Here is a 17,605-nt window from a genome sequence, read left to right as displayed (position 1 = left end):
TTCCTCTCTACTTCATTCTCCAAGAGTTCACTTTGCACTTACTTCAAAATTCATGCTTCAAAAATTCACTTTACTTTTGTGTAAATATATAAAATAAAATAGTGCAGTTGTGCTGCTGCTGCTTCTGTGTCTTGTTTTTCTTTTACTGTGTTACTTTTACCTCTGCTGGGAGTGTGGCAGATGGATTTTTACACAAACCCTGAGTGCTTCCCACTACCTCAGCAAAGGCAGTGATTTTAAGTAAGGAAATATCTATTACTTTCAGTACAGGTCTGTATGCCCTTCAGTTTGCTCATAACGTGCTAGGCCCTGCCTGGAAGCTTTAGTAGCAGCTACATTTGTGTACTGAAATGGCAGGAGAGCAGAGGCCTGAGTGGTAACGCCTGCAGGGTGTGAGTCTCCTCCTCTGCATAACTCACATGAGTCAAGAAAGGATGGTGGCTCCATCTCCTCAGCACCTGCTGTGTTGCCACAGCCCCAGCACAGAAGCAGCAGAGCCCTGAGGATGGAACAGCTGCACCAGGCACACACTTAGACCTGGCCCTGCTTCTGTGCTCTCAGCTGAGCAGGCACACACTTAGACCTGGCTCTGCTTCTGTGCTCTCCGCTGAGCAGACACACACTTAGACCTTCTGTGCTCTCCGCTGAGCAGGCACACACTTAGATCTGGCTCTGCTTCTGTGCTCTCAGCTGAGCAGCTCTGAGGGGATGGAGTGTCTAATCTGCTTTGATACAGAGCAAGCTTCAGGTGAAGCCTGGTTTGCTGCAGGAAACCAGACTGATGTTTGCTTCACAAGTGCAGTTTGGGACTGGGTCTGGCCCTTCCAGTGCTGTGCAGAATTTTTTAGGCTCCCAGCCCTCCTGCAGAGAGCACAGGCTGAAGCTGTGTATCCCAGCTCTGAGCTCCAGCCATCTGCTTATGCTACTGCCTCCACATCAAAGCTGTGTCTCTTTGCACCTGGGCAAATGATAAAAAACCAAAACCACCAGTTTTCCTTACCTTTAAGCTGAAATACCTGCCAACTAGGAACCTGTTCAAATTATGGTGAGTTTAAGATGGGCCCAGTTGTGAGTTATAAGTGAATTGTTACTCGAGTGATGTTGGTTTGTATTACAACTTTCAGGTTGTGACTGATTCTCCATGATACAGCCAGCAGGCTCTTGTAAACACAGCATCTAGTGTACAGCATTTAGGAAATATTAAGTCCAAGATAAAATACAAAATATTAAGGGATTGATTTATTGAAATATGAATAAATAACAAGGATAGTAAAAGCCTACATTTATTTCAGGGAGAGGTTAACAATTACGTACCTTTGGGAATGTCTGTCCCATCTCTAAGAGCTCGAGCCCTACAGGTGACACAAGCTGTGGGAGGCACTCCAGGGTGGTTTGTCCTGGCAGAAGACATGCTGCTTCAGGAGGCTGGGGATTCATGTGACCTTCAAGCTTGAGTGTCCTTCCTGTATGATTTCTATCCCTTATAGTGAGAAATCAGTCACTTTAGGAATTTTAAGCTCAGGCACAATGGCTTCAGGTCCCAGCAGAACTTCCAGGATAAGCTTTGTTCAAACCTGAGTTTTCAGTACATCTCATGCCAAAACTCATCTCTGGCACATGAAACCATCTGCTTTTTACAACAGTCTTCAAAGAGGTTACAGCCATTTTATTTTTTTAATTCAGCTTTACAGTAAGAAAATCAGAAGAGGGGAAAAGTAACTAAAAAAAATTTTCACATAACTAAAAAACAAGATTAAAATTTCTCTGGTAAAACCAACATTAAATTCTGTGATTACATTTTTATACAGTATAGCTTATATGAAAAATGTTTTCCAAACTATAAAATATTTTCAGGAAGGACCAAAAAAACTTTCCTTAAAAATTATTTGTAGGATGTAGTCCTGGTGGAAAATGAAAGCACATCAATAATGGTGAAATTTTTGAAGATTTAGAGCTTGACCATGGATTATGTTGTGTTATAATTCTTCATAGCAAACTGTAAGTTTTCTGTCAAATCTAATTTTAGTGCATTTGCATTTTCCAGATATTTATACAACTTATATATTAATTTCTTTTAAAATTAAGTGTAAAGCATGCTTTTGTCAAACAAACTTCACAAGGTTGTACCTCTATCTGTATATGGGTTAATAAATATTCTGTGGGGAAAAGAAAAAGATCAGCTCCAAAATTAGCTGAAAAGGTTTTTTTCTGAGAAGAAGTAGAAGGATAAGAAAGACATACCAGAAGTGATATGTTTCATGATGTAACTTGGGGAAAATCCACAATACATTAAATCTTACTTTAATTTAACTACCAACAGAAAACTTACAGTGCACTGAGCTTTTTAAAAGCTTAAAGCTAGACTTAGTGAGCTAGTTTTCATTTCATTTTAAAGCACCTCGTGCCTAAACTATGCATTTCAGTTAAAATAAGCTGTTCTCAACAACAGTTATGAAAGTTAAAAAGATAAGGTGCAGCCTCTTTACATGGATCCCTTGTACCACATGCTGTTTCCAAACTCATATTTGACAGTCTCCCTGTTATTAATGGCTCTAACTTTCAGGATATATACAAATTCCAAAATCTTCTTTACAATTTTACAGAATAAGTGAAGGATTCAACTTCATTTCTGACCAATTTATATGGAAATTGCCCCACACTAGTTTAGCAGCAAAAATAACAAGTTGAATTCCTCAGAGCTCTATTGTATTTTTCCAACAGCTTACAACGTATTGAATTTATACTTTTTTAGAGCTTTCACCTGGTAATACGTAATGCTGTGGAAAAACAGGCAGGGATCTTGAGATTGTAAAATTATTTCAATGTTAAAGTGACAGTTTAACATATTTTTCATTTATTCTTTTACAGAGATGTTATTCTCTTTATCAACTGACATCAGCAGGCCAGTAATTACTGAAGGCCCATCCACAAGCACATTCCAAAATAATTATTGTTCATATGGTGTTGAGGATGGAATTATTCAATTTATTTGTTACCTAGGAGCTGTGAATCATTCAAGTTTCAATAATATTAGTCCTTAAACATTTAGCTCAAAGGTAGTAGAAAATATTACTGTAACATAAGGAAGATCATCCCAAATTCTGAGATTCTATAAGAATTCAGACTTCCTTTGCTTTCCAGGGCCATCTTCTCCTAGAAGTCGTTAAACAGTCATGAATTCTCAGTTCAGTTTTCTAGAAGAGAAAACAAATAAATTAGTTTAATGTACCTTCATATATGAGATGATTTTTCATTTGTCTAAACAAACAAATCAATTAAGGTTACGTGTGAAAGGTTTCCATTCCAATAAAACACAACAGGGCTTCAAGACACCTGAAAATTTACCCTCTTACACCAAGGAGTAGAAAATTCACAAAGGATTTGGAACTGCAGATGGAATTCCACAGAAGAATCCCTGACCCTTGGTCAGTGGTGTGCTGGCTCAGCAGAGCAACACTTAAGAGCTGTTTTCCCCATGACTCCATAAAACTTAAAATTAGAGGGTTCTAAAATCATGAGCTGAACCTAGACAACTTTTACTATTATGAAAATATATTTCTATCTTAGGATAGAAACGTTAGGATTCAGGTTTTCAAGCTTTCTTGGTGAAGGCTCCAGTACAAGTACCCAGATTTTCAGCATTAAGTTCCCCATAAAGGAACAGGGGACAGGTTAAGAGGTGCTGGGATGGAGCTGAGCTACCCCTGCCCAGGGACAAGAGCTAAACACAAAGCTCTTGCTTACAGAAGGCTGTCCCTCCACCAGGTACAGGGATTTGCTGCACTGTGCAGAGGAGTTTAGAAGTCAAGGCTCCACAGCTGCAGAACAAAAGAACTTTGCATGGTAGCAGAGACTTGTGGTTTCTGATGCAGGGACACTTCACGTAATTTAAAGCTAAAAGTACACAGATAGGGTCAATGCAGGCACTGAGAACAGTTATTGCCTAAGAGCTCACACACCTTGCCTAAGAGCACAAGCTGAAATTGGCCACGGGACAGGAGAGAAGGACTCATTTTGTAATTCTGTTTTCTCACTGAGTGTACTTGATCAGCTTCCTACACATTGTTAAAGGAGATAGAACTCCAGATAGAAATGTGCTGCAGAAGCACATAGTCCTTAAATTCTGACTTCAGAAACAGAGAGAAAAGCTCAAGAGCACAGACAGTTCTTGAGTTGTTTCTGTTATTGAAGTTCATCTCAAAACAATACATGAAGGAGTAAACAAAACATGGGGCTATGCAATCTCTGTGTTTCACACTGACACTGGTATTACCACTGGTACAAATCCTGGTGTCCAAAACTCAAAAAGAATGTTGAAAAACTGAAGCATTTGACAATGAACCACAAGAATCATTCTAAGACTGGAAAACAATTTTAAAATGAGATTCCAGTTGCTCCATTTGTTTTGTTTAAGCAAGAGATTATGAGATGACCTGGTGATAGCAAAATGTAACCATGGAAAACACATTACAGGCTCTTTGTCAGCTGCATAAAGATAGAGGAAAATCCAATGGATGCAAACTGAAGCTAGTCAAATCCAAACTAAAAGCAATGAATGTGTTCATTCATCAAAGCACTGAATTACTAGAACAATATACTAGAAAAATTGCTGGGAAGGGTGCTTTTCTAAAAACTGATTTCTGTCTGAATCTGTGGTTGGATTGAGGGTGCTACAGAGGTCAGAATAAATGATCAAAGAAGATTTTCAAGAACAGCACACTGTTCAGTGAGGGAGAAAACACAGCCATGCAAGAGCAATTAGCAGAACACTGAAGTTCATAGAAGCTTCAAGTAAAATACTTAAAAGAAATAGATTTAAAACACTCCAACTTTGTCCTTGCTGACAAGGGGAAGTTTCCCTTTGCTGGTGCAAAGAATGAGCAAAATGTGCATAACTGCCTGAAAGCCTCAGTACTGTAATCTCTGGTTTCATCAGACAGTGCAGCAACACCGATGCTGCTGCTGACAGCTCTGAGCCAGGGGAGCTCCCTGGCAGATTTGCAGCCTTTGTGGTGCTGTACTGTTTACAAAGCCATGGGCTGGGCCCAAAGAGCAATGATCACTGACAGGAGTGTACTTGGAGGCCAGTAATTAGTGGTGAATGCCAGGGGTCAATACTGAGGCCAATCCTGTTTAACACCCTTAGCAATGGCCTGGATGACAGGCAGAGTGCAGAGCGCACCCTCACCAAAGCTGCAAATTTCACAAAACTGGGAGTGGCTGATATGCCAGAGGGTGGTGCTGCCATCCAGAGGGACTACAGCCGGCTGGAAAAATGGGCTGACAGGAACCTTATGAAATACAACAGGGGGAAGTGCTTAGTCCAGCACTGGAGAAACTACTCCAGGCATCAGTATGTGCCAGCTGGGAGGCAGCTTGGCAGAAAAGGATCTGGGCATCCTGGTGGACACCACGTTGAACATGAGCCAGCAACGTGCCCTTGCAACAAAGGCCAGTGGTGTTACAAGCTTCCCTTGCAACATTATCCCTTCCTGCATTATCCCTTTAGAGTGAGGGAGGTGATCCTTCCTCTCTGTTCAGCACTGGAGAGGCCACGCCAGGAGTGCTCTGCTTCAGGCTACATGAGAGACACGGACAAACTGGAGAGAGTCCAACAAAGGGCCACGAAGATGATCAAAGATCTGGAGCATTTCTGAGGAAACACTGGCACAGGCTGCCCAGGGAGGTGGTGGAATTTCCCTCCTTGGAGACAATCAAAAGCTCCCTGTACACAGTCCTGGGCAGCCAGCTTTGAAGTGTCCCTGGCTGAGCAAGGATGTTGGACCAGATAACCTGCAGAGCCTTCCTTCAACCTCAGCCACCCTGTGTTTCTGTGATTTACCACAGGAGAGAAAACTGTACCATGAAAACTAGCAAACATTAAAAAGCTAAAGCAAATTCAGCTAATTCTCCTAAGATCCACACACGTGCAAACTCTCTGCAGTCTGACAGAGGAAAAAGATGTAAAAGCCAAGAGCATACTAAGCTAACAGAACCAAGTGTGAGGCTGAAGTAAGCAGACAGTAACTAGAGAACACTCACTTGATCTGATGCTTAGAGAGTTGAGAAAAGGCAAAATCAGAGTACAACTGCCCTTCAGCTGAAGGAAGTCAAGGTAGATGTTACAAAAATATCATAGTAAGGTGCTAGTAAATGTTAAATATAGGTGACAGATAGCACTCTATAAAGGAAATTATAGGCACATCTATAAAGGACGTGATAGGAAAAAAAGTTCTCATGGCAGAACGGGACTAGGAAGTCTAAAAGCAGTGAAATGGCTCAAGTAAATATGAGGAGTGGGAGGATCAAAGAATGTTATGGAGATGCTTCCAAGCTATCCAGCCTCACCCACTTGTGTATGCTCAAAATTATTTATCCTGCATCAAATTTCATAGATTTAACATAAATAGCCACATAGAAAGCATACTACATATAAAGTCAAATTAACCAATACTTTCTCATACTGAGAAACATTCAAGGCAAAGAATTTTCTGTCCTGTCTAAATAACATGATAATATTACTTACTGGTTTAACACAGTGTATGTGTTCAATTGAATGCACATCTTTACCTTCGCTTTCTTTGGTGATACACATGTACCAACCACTGGGCAATAAATGGCCAAACAATAGCAAAAGCTAGAACACCAGGAGAAATTTCAAAGGGCCACCATGATGGTTTCTAAGAAAAACAGATAAAAATTCCAGTGAGCAATATGTGTGCACATATTGAATACCACCTGTATACTTCTCATCACTTCAAAAGAAAATAATAGTAAGACCGTAAGAAAAGATTAATCTATAAAGTAATTTCCTCAGACTGATTATTTTTTATCTCCTAGTCAAGGAAGAGACAATACAAAAAGCACATCCCAAGAACTAGAGATGAAATATTCAAATTAATCTTTTTTCACAGTTCACACTTTTTACACATCATAAAAACAGTATTTTACCTTGACAGAGGAGGCAGGCTGGTAATTTGACTGTAGTGTTGCAGATTTTGCCTTTAAATACAAACAAAGACTTTTAAGTATAAAATGAAACTGCAATTAAAATTTTTCTTCTTCACAAAACAAGAACATGAGTTTTTTCATCTTGTGATGGCTTTGCAATCTGTATATATGACAGTTTAATTCACAGAACCACCCCCATGTCATCCCACATAGCTGCTAACTTGCCTCTCATGTTTCCACTACTCTTTATAGTAATTTTATCACTTCTCTGTGTCTTAGAAAATGAAGCAGTGTCACTTACTGGACCTCTTTACAGTTTTTGAAGGCTCCCCTGCTCAACTTGTCATTGCAACTTTCTCAGCTCTGGTCTAGTCCCAGTTCCAGCCCAGAGCAGAAATCGCAGCAGCTTAATTTGCTTGTTTGCATGTCTCAACACCAGTCTATACTAAAGTCAAAAGCACTGTTTTAGTTTGCCTGGGCTACAGCTACAGGCATGTCTAACACCATAAAGGAAAGAGAATACTCTGTTCCATGTCTTCCAGGCAATCCTGAAATGGAAGTATCCAAATCTTTTCAAGATACCATACACTATTGTGGTGCTTCCACAAAAGCAAAGCTGCCGGTTTTCTAGGTCTTTCTTAATTTATGTAAACATTAAACAGAAGCCTCTGTTTCTCCTTACGTAAGGACAGCAAGCACAGCATGAACTGCTGGGGAAGAATCTTTACTACTTATATTGCTCAGGCAAAGATAGAAAGCCAATCTGTATTTAACCAAATATTAGATTTTTAAATATCTGTGATGCAGCAAAATTATAGTTTTAATAAACTATAATTTAATCCTTTGCTGTGGCTGCCTTAGATTTGGAGTATGTGCATCCCATAGGATATTGGTTGTACAGCTTGCTCATTCTCATGCAGATCAAAATATATCAGCAAGTCAAACAAAACCAAACATTTTCAGGTTGCTGGTTCAACTATATTCACAACATGTTCTATTGAAACAGAAAGAAAAAATAACATCTCAATAACATCTACACTTGCTTAAGAGTTCTATTGACTGGATGAGGACATGGTGTACAATTCCAATAAAGCTGGATTACTTCATGAGAAAAGAAAACTACAAATCAAGTCTTTTGCCATCTGAAAAATGGAATCTGAAGTTCTGCCTGTGAACATTTACCATCTGAGAGACTAAGATAATTTCTCACTTTCTTTGAAAACGCTTTGAATTCTGTGGGATCATGCACTAACAACATTAACTGGGGAGTGTCCATATAGAGCCCGTGTAATGTGTATCAATAACTATGGCTAAGATCAGTCTGGTCAGAAATCAGTGAAATAACATATGGTTAATTTCTAGGTAAAAAATGCATGGTTTTGCTTATATATACCAGAGTTATGAATTGTACTCCTAAGAGTAGGTACTAATAGGACATTTTAAGCTGGACTCAACTACAAAACATGACTGAAATGTCTTTACAGTTTAAGAAAATATTGTCAAAAATTTTAATGAAAAAGCACAAAAATATCCAAGGACATTTAATAAAAGGTGATCAAATACCTCCAAAGAATAGTACCTGTGATGCTGCAACAGCCTCCAGCATATGCAGCCTCTGCAGGACATTCTGCATGTCCTCCTGCAGCCGCATCAGCACCACTGCAATCTGCTCATTGAGGCTGCCCTGGGGGCCTCTGTCGGAGCCCCAGCGCTCGCCATCCCCGCCACTGCCCATCTGCCCACCCTGGGAACCGTCTCCTAAAGGCTGAAGTCTGAGCCCTGTTGGGAGGGAGGAAAAACAGAAACACAAAACACAGAATGAGCTACAGCTCTACTGAAAATGTTTAACGTAAGTTCAGTTTTCTCCCTCAGTTTTCACCCAGGAGTGTGGTACTCCTCGTCACAGGCTATATTCAGACAGTTCAGCAGCACTGCAAGGTCACTGAAATGCCATCTGAGATGTTTCCCTACAGCCTTAGTGTGACAGTAACCTTCAAATTCCTAGAACTGCAAGAACATTTACAAAAAAAAGCTAAAGAGGTCGGCAGCAAATTCTGCCCTAGTAAAAAATAAGATCTGTCTTAGTATGTTTTAAGTTTGGCAAAGTCTCCAGTTGGAAAAAAAGATCACTGGAATACAGTGAGGAGAAAAGATAATTATTTGAAATTTACAATACTCCCTTAAACTCGATACAACTACCACTAACTAGCCTGTCATGTTTCAGCCTGTAAGTAGCAAACTTCAATAAAACAACAAGAGAGAAAAGAGGAAATAGTTAACATAAATAGTATGGTTTTTATAATAGTTTTCAACATAAATGTTTTATTTGGATTTTCTTTTTAACTTTTCCATCTGATTACTTATAGTTGCTATACAAAAAGGCATGCTATATATAAATAAAATATTTTCTGCCTTTTTTTTGGTTTTACAAGAAAAACTGATTTTATCCTTGACTTTACAGATCATACCACTGGAATATGGTGCTGCTCACAGGTGACACTATTAGGAGTATTTTGGAATTCAAAAGTGCAGAGGTCCAACATAAACTGAACATCTGGGCTATTATGTGATTAAGAACCATTAAGTTTTAAGAATCATAATGGATAGTATCAGAATCACTCAAAGGTGTGGCTAACATTCCAATTACATACAGAACAATATGTCACTAGTATCCACGGCATTCCATGGTTTCAAACAAACCACCAGAGAGATATAAATGCATATGTATTTTAACAGTAAGTATGTAACTTCTAAAGAAACTTCTCTTAGGCACAGACCGGTTTTGAGGATTACATTTCCAAAAATCCAAGTGCCAGAAGCAGCAGTTGGAGTATAAGTTACCCACTATTATATATATATACATATATATATATATAACAAAGTAGGCATTTTGTTATCTATTTTTATTGTGGAGAGAAGAAGCACTATACACATGACTGTCCCACTGGACAGTGCTGACAAGTCTCAGACACCAGTAATTTATGGCAGTGAGGAGAGTGGGGTACACAAATGCAGGGTCACAGTACCTCTCCCTCTTCTGACACTGTAGAAATCTGCTTTTTCTCCACTTTTTTTCTCCTTGTGAGGACCCCCATTACCGGCTTTGCCATCTTCTCCTCCACATTTGACTTCACCTTGTTCTTCAACTACTCCCTCTCCAGTATTTCCAGGTTGGAGATTCCCATAAGTCATGCAAGTGCGCCTTGGCAAATCCGTATTTTCTAACAGAGGACTGTGATCTACATCCAAGAAATGGGATGAATGCTTTAAAGATCCTTTAGCTGATGTGATGATCTCCAAGGGCTACAAATTAACATTAGCAAGTAATTAAATTCTGTAAAATATGACAGTTAAACATTAAAAAGGAAAAATATCATCTTTACTTTCACATTAAGAAAATGCTTTGCCCAGAATTAAGATTTCTTTTAAGGGGATCAATTGTTTTCCTCTAGAATATACTTACTATTGAGAAGGCATTTCAGGGAAATCTCACAACAGTGATACCACAGGAATTTCTTTAGACATTTCCAACATACACTAATACTCAGTAATTACTAAAATAGAACATTAATGTCTAAAACCATTCAATTTTCCCCTGTAAAAGTGGCTTTGCTTCCTAAACAGTGAAATGGCCTCTTCCCTTGAATTTGGGAGGCACGGTCACAAGGCCCATGCTGTCAGCAGCCCTGGGCAGGCAGTGTTTGCACACACAGCAAAGAGAGCACACAGCTTATCAGCAGCCTGCTCCAAACAGCTTGGCTGCAGCTGCACCTCACAGCAAACAAAGGAAAGGCAGAGTATTCTATCAACTTCTCACTCAAAACTGGTGCTACTGCAGGAAGACAGTAAAAAAGGATGACACGGGTGCTGTTCAGGTTCTGCACTGGGGCTGTCTTGGTGGGTGGTTCAAGCAGCCCTTGGCACAGGGCAAGGACAGGCCCTTGCACAAGGATACACTGAAGCAGACTGCGGATCGCAGTCAGCCAAAAAAAGAACTTCATGGAGAAGTCAAAATTACCAAAAGGAAGGGCAGTGAAATGGAAACTGCTGCCCAAATAAAATAGCAGTTCTGGATCATCAGAACTGAAGGGCAGAGTGCTGGCTACATCTTTTCCAAGAAACAGCTGTATTTATTTAAGCTGTATTTATTTCTTAAGTGAACCTCTTCTAGTTTGAACTGATTGACCTGTAGTTCTACCTGTGTATTTCTTTACATATACCTGAACATTAGTTACTCTGTGGAAAACTGGAACTTTCCTCATGCAGGTTGGGAAACTCTGACAAATTACCCACCCACTTCAATTAAAGAATCTCAAACAAGCTTGAACAATACACAAGGTTGGGAAATCAGCTAGATAAGGCAGCTTGCAGCACTTCTATCAAATTACATTTCCCAACATGCTTTATTACTGGGCAGAATTTTGATTTGTTAAAATGAATTCCCTACATACTCAGGAAAGAGCCAGACAAGAGAATGATGCAATATTTGAGCACTTCTGGCCTTTCTGATCCCAGGCACATTCACACATTTCTCTCCAGAATCAGGAAATGAGGTTTCTGAGTGCAACCTACAAAGCCCACACTTAACCTGGGCCTCTGAAGAAGGTCTAGGCCAGAAAGCCAACAAATATTACAGTTATGAGTAGTAATCAGCCGGAGCAAAAATCCAGTCAAAACTATGGCAGCACAGGTGGTGCTCACGTTTTATATGGAAGTCAGAGGTGTACATTATGACTGAAGAGAGTATAAGAGAACACAGAAATCCTTGTAATCCCCACTTCTTTAGACCTGTAGGCCAGTGCCACTTGCAGGCACTGGCCTACAGGGCACCTGCTAACACTTATTCTTTATTTATTCTAAGAAACAAATGCAGAAGTCATCAGGCCAGAAAAAAGGCAAGTGAATTGTTAAAAAGATACTTCCCCCATTTGTTAAAAATAGCTGAATTCTGGTCCTTACATGTTATGAGACCTTACATTAATTTGTGGACACAGACCTTAGTTTCTTTATACTGATTTTCCTTTTTGACAATTGTTTCTTTGTACTGTAGTTTTTGAAGCCTTCTCCTCACATAAATTCTCTGAAGGCTTCAAGGCTTTTAGATAAGCAGTAACCAAGTTGTAAAATGCTAGCAATGAAAGGAACAAACCCTTCTAGTTCAAACAGAAGGGCAGCATGCATGAGCCACGTCATCCACCTCTGCATGTCCATATTCACTTGATTGAGAGGAACCTATTAAAAAATAAGCAGCATACCAGCTTCAAAATACACCCAGGAATACTAAACCCCTACCTCTTCTAGTCCAAGCTGCTCCATAGAGTCACAATAAATTTCACTGTCTGAATCACTGGTTAAGTGCTGAGCTGCTGAGATCTCTTCAGTATTCTCTTCACTTGCACCTGCAGGGAAAAAGGGATAGCACACATGGTTTGTAAATGTGAGCCAGTTGAGCCAACCCTGGCAAAGACTAGAGCAATGAGTTAAAATGTGTAGGTGAGCATCAATCCATTATTCTTCTATCTATAACTGTCATCCTAAACATGGATTCTGAATAAAGATGTTATATTAATTTAGGAATTATAGAAAACTTTTGCTAGTGGGAAAACTATACTTCATATTGACATTTCTGTGTTATAAATTTTAATTCTGCCTTTTTTATTACCCTCTCCTTCCTAAGCTCAGTAAAAAGCAGTTTTGCCTAAAGTTATGTTATTACTAAAAATACATATTCAGACCCCAGTTTCAACAAACTGGCATTTATAAAATGTTCAGTTTTTCAGAACGATAAACCAGATATATGTGACTTTTCTTTTACTACAAATTCACTTTCAAAGGCAAATAGTATTTGTATAGGTAGCATAATGACATTACAAGAAAACACTTCTATTTCTGTGGGTTTAGGCCCCTCTGTCTCTGAATTCCCCTCTCTTTCTGTAAGAGACACTAAAAGAAAGCTTTCTTTTTAACTGGAATTAATTAATTCGTTTTAGTATTCTGTCTTCAGATTTCTGCAACTGAAAGGCACCGTTGCTAGTCTCTGAATCCCAGGATTAAGCTTCCATAAAAAGAATATTTTTCATGAAAAACATGTGCAAATGAAAACATGGTATTGGAAGGACAATACCTTGGTGAGCAGCGTTCTGAGCTATTTCTAGGCTTGGCTCCATTTTATTTGTTTCTTCCTCTGGGCTCAAGCCATTCAAAGCAGATTTGGTCTGGATGCCATTCTGCATATCTGGGATAAAGCTGTCCTTGTAACATCCATTACTAACAATGCCTTCCAAATCCTTAGCAGCTGCTGATTCAGGTTTCACATTCTTATAATCTGTAAAAGAAAAGAAAACTTTGCAAAGAGAAAGCTCTGTACCTAATAGCTCCAACCATATCTCTTCAAGCAGCTCCCTTACTAACGGACTGTATGTGTAATGTATCTGCAGAACAAAACATCTAAATGCCCCTATATTCCCATTTGAGTGGATTGTTCTGTTCTTGTAAAAAGCAAAAAGAGCAAATACTCAAAACATAAGTAAGTAAATCTGAAGTATGTGTTTCTCCTAAACTAAATAATAATCTGAATGTCCTTGGAGTACATCTGTATAGAATTCTAAATATGTCATTGCATTTGGTTTTCACTAAATGCTGTTATTTCAGCATCCAGTTCTTTATGGACCCTCTAAATTAATCTCAGTGAAAGTTCTGTTTTATTGTCTCTGAAGAAAAAATAGTAATTTTCAATTCTACTCTTAAAGGCCATGTAACCATTCATAGCTCTTACAAAAAAGCACTGGCAACAAAACCCAAAACAATGCAGGGTATAGATATTTAGATAACCTTTTGACAGAACTTGCTAGGCAAGTCAAAAATCATACGGCATAGCTTGCAAATTTGTACTAAGTCTTACAGCCTACGTTGAAACAGATACCTTTCACATAGCATTCACATATATTTCCATCTAATTCCCTTGAAAAAGCATTCATGATACTTTGGTATTTTCTGCCACTTAGGTGGCTAAGAACAACTCTGGGACACACAGTGGTCCAGAAAACTTACCTTTTCCATTTATCTGCACTTCTTTTTCTTCCTCTTCATGAAGCCCTTCTTCTTCTGATTCTGCTCCACTATCGCTGCTTTCAGCTTTTCCATTTACAGCTTTTATAGTTGGAGTGGAATTCATAACATTACTAAGGTCTAAGAAAAAAAGCAAACAAAAGAAGATGCATTTTAAAGGAAACCAACACACACCACCACTACCACCCTCAAAACTATCAGTCACAGTTCTACAAAAGTATGTCCATATTAGAAGATCTACCAAATAATGGCAACTTATTTCTGTAAGCTCTTTATTAATTGGTTTAATGTTTTTCTTTTGTGGCCCATCCCTGACTGCCTGACTGCTGGTGCAGATATTCTCAATGACTCTGGGCAGCCTCCAGGGAAGCGACTGCAGCCGCTTGCAGAAGGAGTCTCAGACCAAGCCTGTTACTGTACTTGGGTTACAGCTGCAGCTGGGACTGATGTGGCCATGTTCTTTTAAACCCAAAAATCACTGTTTTAGCAGAATTTCCCTTTTGGGCTGAAATGCTTCAAACCTGCCACAGTTCAGAGCAAATCTTGAAACATTATATTCAATTATGTGAACAACAGAATTCTGGACAAGGTAAACACAATATTCCACATATCTGCTGTAATTTAGGCAGATGTAAAATATGGTGAGATGACTCACGTTTATACAGATCTTTACCTAACAAATGACACATGGAAATAAATTCCCTGATTTCAGTGAAAATGTTGATGAAATTAATATATACATTGAGCATTTTTTCATAAATATTTAAAGAAACAAATATTGAAATAGACAAAGTAACTACCAAATCCCTGTTTTCCACATCTTTGATCACTCCAAGGATCACAATTTACTGTAACTGTACAAAAAATTGAAAAGTAAAGCTTCATTAAAAAGATTAAGTATATAAAGAACAATTCTACCATCTCCTGTAAAAAAGGTTATAGTCAAATACATCCTGATGATCGTTTAAGCCTCCTATGTTAGGACAGAGTACAAAGGTACAAAGAGGGGACACTTTCTGTGAGACACTTGCACAGATTACATGTTGTCTCCAAGGCTGAAATCTGACTGTTTTAATTGTCACCACAGCATTCCATTTGCATAATTTTTACATTCCCTTGTCAGAACCTTGAAAGAGTTATTCTCACATTTAGGTTTAACATTAAACTGGAAAATAATATCAAATTACACTGGAGTTGCCAAACCAGCTTCACTACTTTCTCCGCTGCATGGTAATTTAAAGCTAAAGCTTTTTTCTACTTTAACCTTCCAATGAAGAGCCTTCCCACATTTCTCTAGTTTCCAAGCTTATCCACAGCACTTTAAAAAGAGAAAAAAAGGTAAAATAACTTATTGTATAGTAACAATGATTATGTTAAATATTAAGTTCACCTTAGTTTTATTGCAAGGTAATGTTTCTGTGGGCACCCTGCATCACTGCTTTGGATTGATTTAATCCATCTCTTTATCTGAAGATTAAAAAACCCCTACTTTATTGTAAAATGAGAATTGGAAAAGCAATTGTCTATCTTGTACACTACAAGAATATAAGCACCTGCTCATCTTCTCCTCATAGGTGGTCACTACTTATTTGCACAGAAATTTGCTTCACAAAAGAGAAATTCCAACATATTCCCATTTTTTTTCTCACAAGTGTGTTTCATGATTGCGAATCCCAGTTCTCAAGATGTTTTTCTGAGAAGCAGCAGCATAAGAAGGATAAGGCAGCAGTTATGTCCTCACAGCATGAGCATTAGGCACAGACACAGCCCCCTTGGCACTGTAAGGCACACATCACCCTTCCCTTTAACAACATGGGGGTGGGGACACAATCATCCATGTGTCCTATCCAGCTGTGGGAGTAAACAGGAAAGACAAGACTAGGAGGAACATTGAGCTGTGAAGGGGAATTAAAACTGTAAAGCTCCTCACCCTAACAAAGATACTGCAAAAAGCCCCAGCTACACCATAAGGCTTTTCCTAAGATTTACTTATTTTCTTTTGAAAAGGAATGTTTTTGAACATTAAAGCATGTTCTTTCTTCACTTACTTGCAGTAAGGCGATTATTCATTTGGGGAAACTTCTAAGTGATCTATCACATACATTTAAATTAAGAGGAGGAACTGAGAGAATGTATCAACAGTTACAGATTTATGGTATCACATCACAGGACACCTGAATAACTGAAATCCATCAGGATCATATTTCTTCCACTAAGTCATTCTTAGCAACAGTGCTCCCAAAGACCATAAAGAGGCATTGCTTTGATGCAGACTGTAACAACACAACCCTGTACAGAGTTTGGCCACCTGAAATGCCAGGCCTAATTGTGTGCTTTCCCTCAGAACCCATACCCTGCTATCCTCATCAGCTCCATCCCCAGTTGTTTTAACTACATGGTAAACCCACAGCTGGCTGCCATTCTCTTTGCTCTGAGTATCTGCTAAGGAACCAGACACGATGGTCAATCATCAGTTTAATCCTGGGGGTGACAGGTTTACAGACTAAGCAGAGCCAACTTAGCAATGACTTCTACATCCCCTGCCAGTAGATTAATGGCTGTTCCCTGAGGAATGTACATTCACAAGTTAAGCAAGCTTTTAAAACCTTACTTGGTTTGTGCTAATCCCACCCAGCCACCCCTCAACCCTTTATTTCATCCACTCACTTCAACTGCATGCAAAATGTTAGAAGCTTTTTCTGTTGCCCTACTTTAGATACTGTAGAACTCCTCTTGGTTTATTATTTTCATCTCACTACATACAACATCAAACTGTGATATTTGTGACAATTTTTTAAATCAAAGCTGTACTTTTTTTTAACCAGAGAAGGAATTCTATTCAGTAAAAGCCTGGGCTGTGGGTTTGGGGTTTTTAATACTAAATAGTAGGAGCTGTGTAACAGTAACAACTTAAAATAGAAAGAAAGATTTGACAAAAAAAAAAAAAGAAAAAAAAGAAAAGAAAAAAGAAAAAAAAAGAAAAAAAAAGAAAAAAGAAAAAAAAAGAAAAAAAAAGAAAAAAGAAAAAAAAAGAAAAAAAGGAAAAAAAAGAAAAAAAAGGCAAGATGGAAAGGCTATGAAGAACAAACATGCAGTTTCTCTACAAGCTTTCACCAGATATTTATTTTCTAGTATCAGCCCTATTAAGGGATTTCCTACAAGCCATTACTAAATATATTTCTTTAAAAGCATCACTACAATTCCCCTCAATGACCTGTATAATGGGGCTAAGTTTCTCAAAAGTAAGTATGTGATTTTTAACTCTTCACGTATTTTGAGGCTGTTTTTGTTACCCAGATGGGAGTTCAGAATTTAAATGCCTCTGTATATCTGCCCCAGCTTGAAGGTCATTTGACAAAGAGAACCTTGCCTAGCAGGTTTTTCTCAAACGCCTTGTATTTCTGTTTTATGAACAGGCATGTAATTCTTCTACAAAATTAACATGCACTGCTGGAGCTGTACTGATGGTTAGCCCAGTACACCACAGTATTATCCTCACACAAGATCCACAGCCTCTCACATGCTTTGAAAATACCAATGATCAGGAGCCAGCCTGCAACAGCACATGAAAGATGTGATAAAACAT

The 17,605-nt window shown here is 38.7% G+C and overlaps 1 protein-coding gene across 4 annotated transcripts in view; it reads right to left on the bottom strand.

Moving 5' to 3' along the window:
• Window positions 1–1,212: 1,212 nt before the first annotated feature.
• ACBD5 (acyl-CoA binding domain containing 5) overlaps window positions 1,213–17,605 on the bottom strand; it is a 29,018-nt gene continuing 12,625 nt past the window's right edge. For 2 of the 4 annotated variants that reach the window (XM_031059337.1, XM_005423879.3), the window contains 8 exons: window positions 14,002–14,139; window positions 13,076–13,276; window positions 12,244–12,350; window positions 9,978–10,254; window positions 8,531–8,730; window positions 6,952–7,002; window positions 6,571–6,680; window positions 1,213–3,194 (listed from right to left, as the gene is read on the bottom strand). In XM_031059337.1, coding sequence (XP_030915197.1) covers window positions 3,182–3,194; window positions 6,571–6,680; window positions 6,952–7,002; window positions 8,531–8,730; window positions 9,978–10,254; window positions 12,244–12,350; window positions 13,076–13,276; window positions 14,002–14,139 — 1,097 coding nt within the window. In that variant the 3' untranslated portion in view covers window positions 1,213–3,181. Of the gene's footprint in view, window positions 3,195–6,526; window positions 6,681–6,951; window positions 7,003–8,530; window positions 8,731–9,977; window positions 10,255–12,243; window positions 12,351–13,075; window positions 13,277–14,001; window positions 14,140–17,605 lie in introns of all 4 variants that reach the window. The other 2 variants (XM_031059338.1, XM_031059339.1) reach the window with 1 other exon arrangement.

The sequence above is a fragment of the Geospiza fortis genome, unplaced genomic scaffold (assembly GCF_000277835.1).
Source record: "Geospiza fortis unplaced genomic scaffold, GeoFor_1.0 scaffold75, whole genome shotgun sequence".
In the NCBI taxonomy this organism is placed as follows: Eukaryota; Metazoa; Chordata; class Aves; order Passeriformes; family Thraupidae; genus Geospiza; species Geospiza fortis.
Note: the sequence above shows the minus strand (reverse complement) of the source record. Positions and strands in the feature narration are given on the sequence as shown.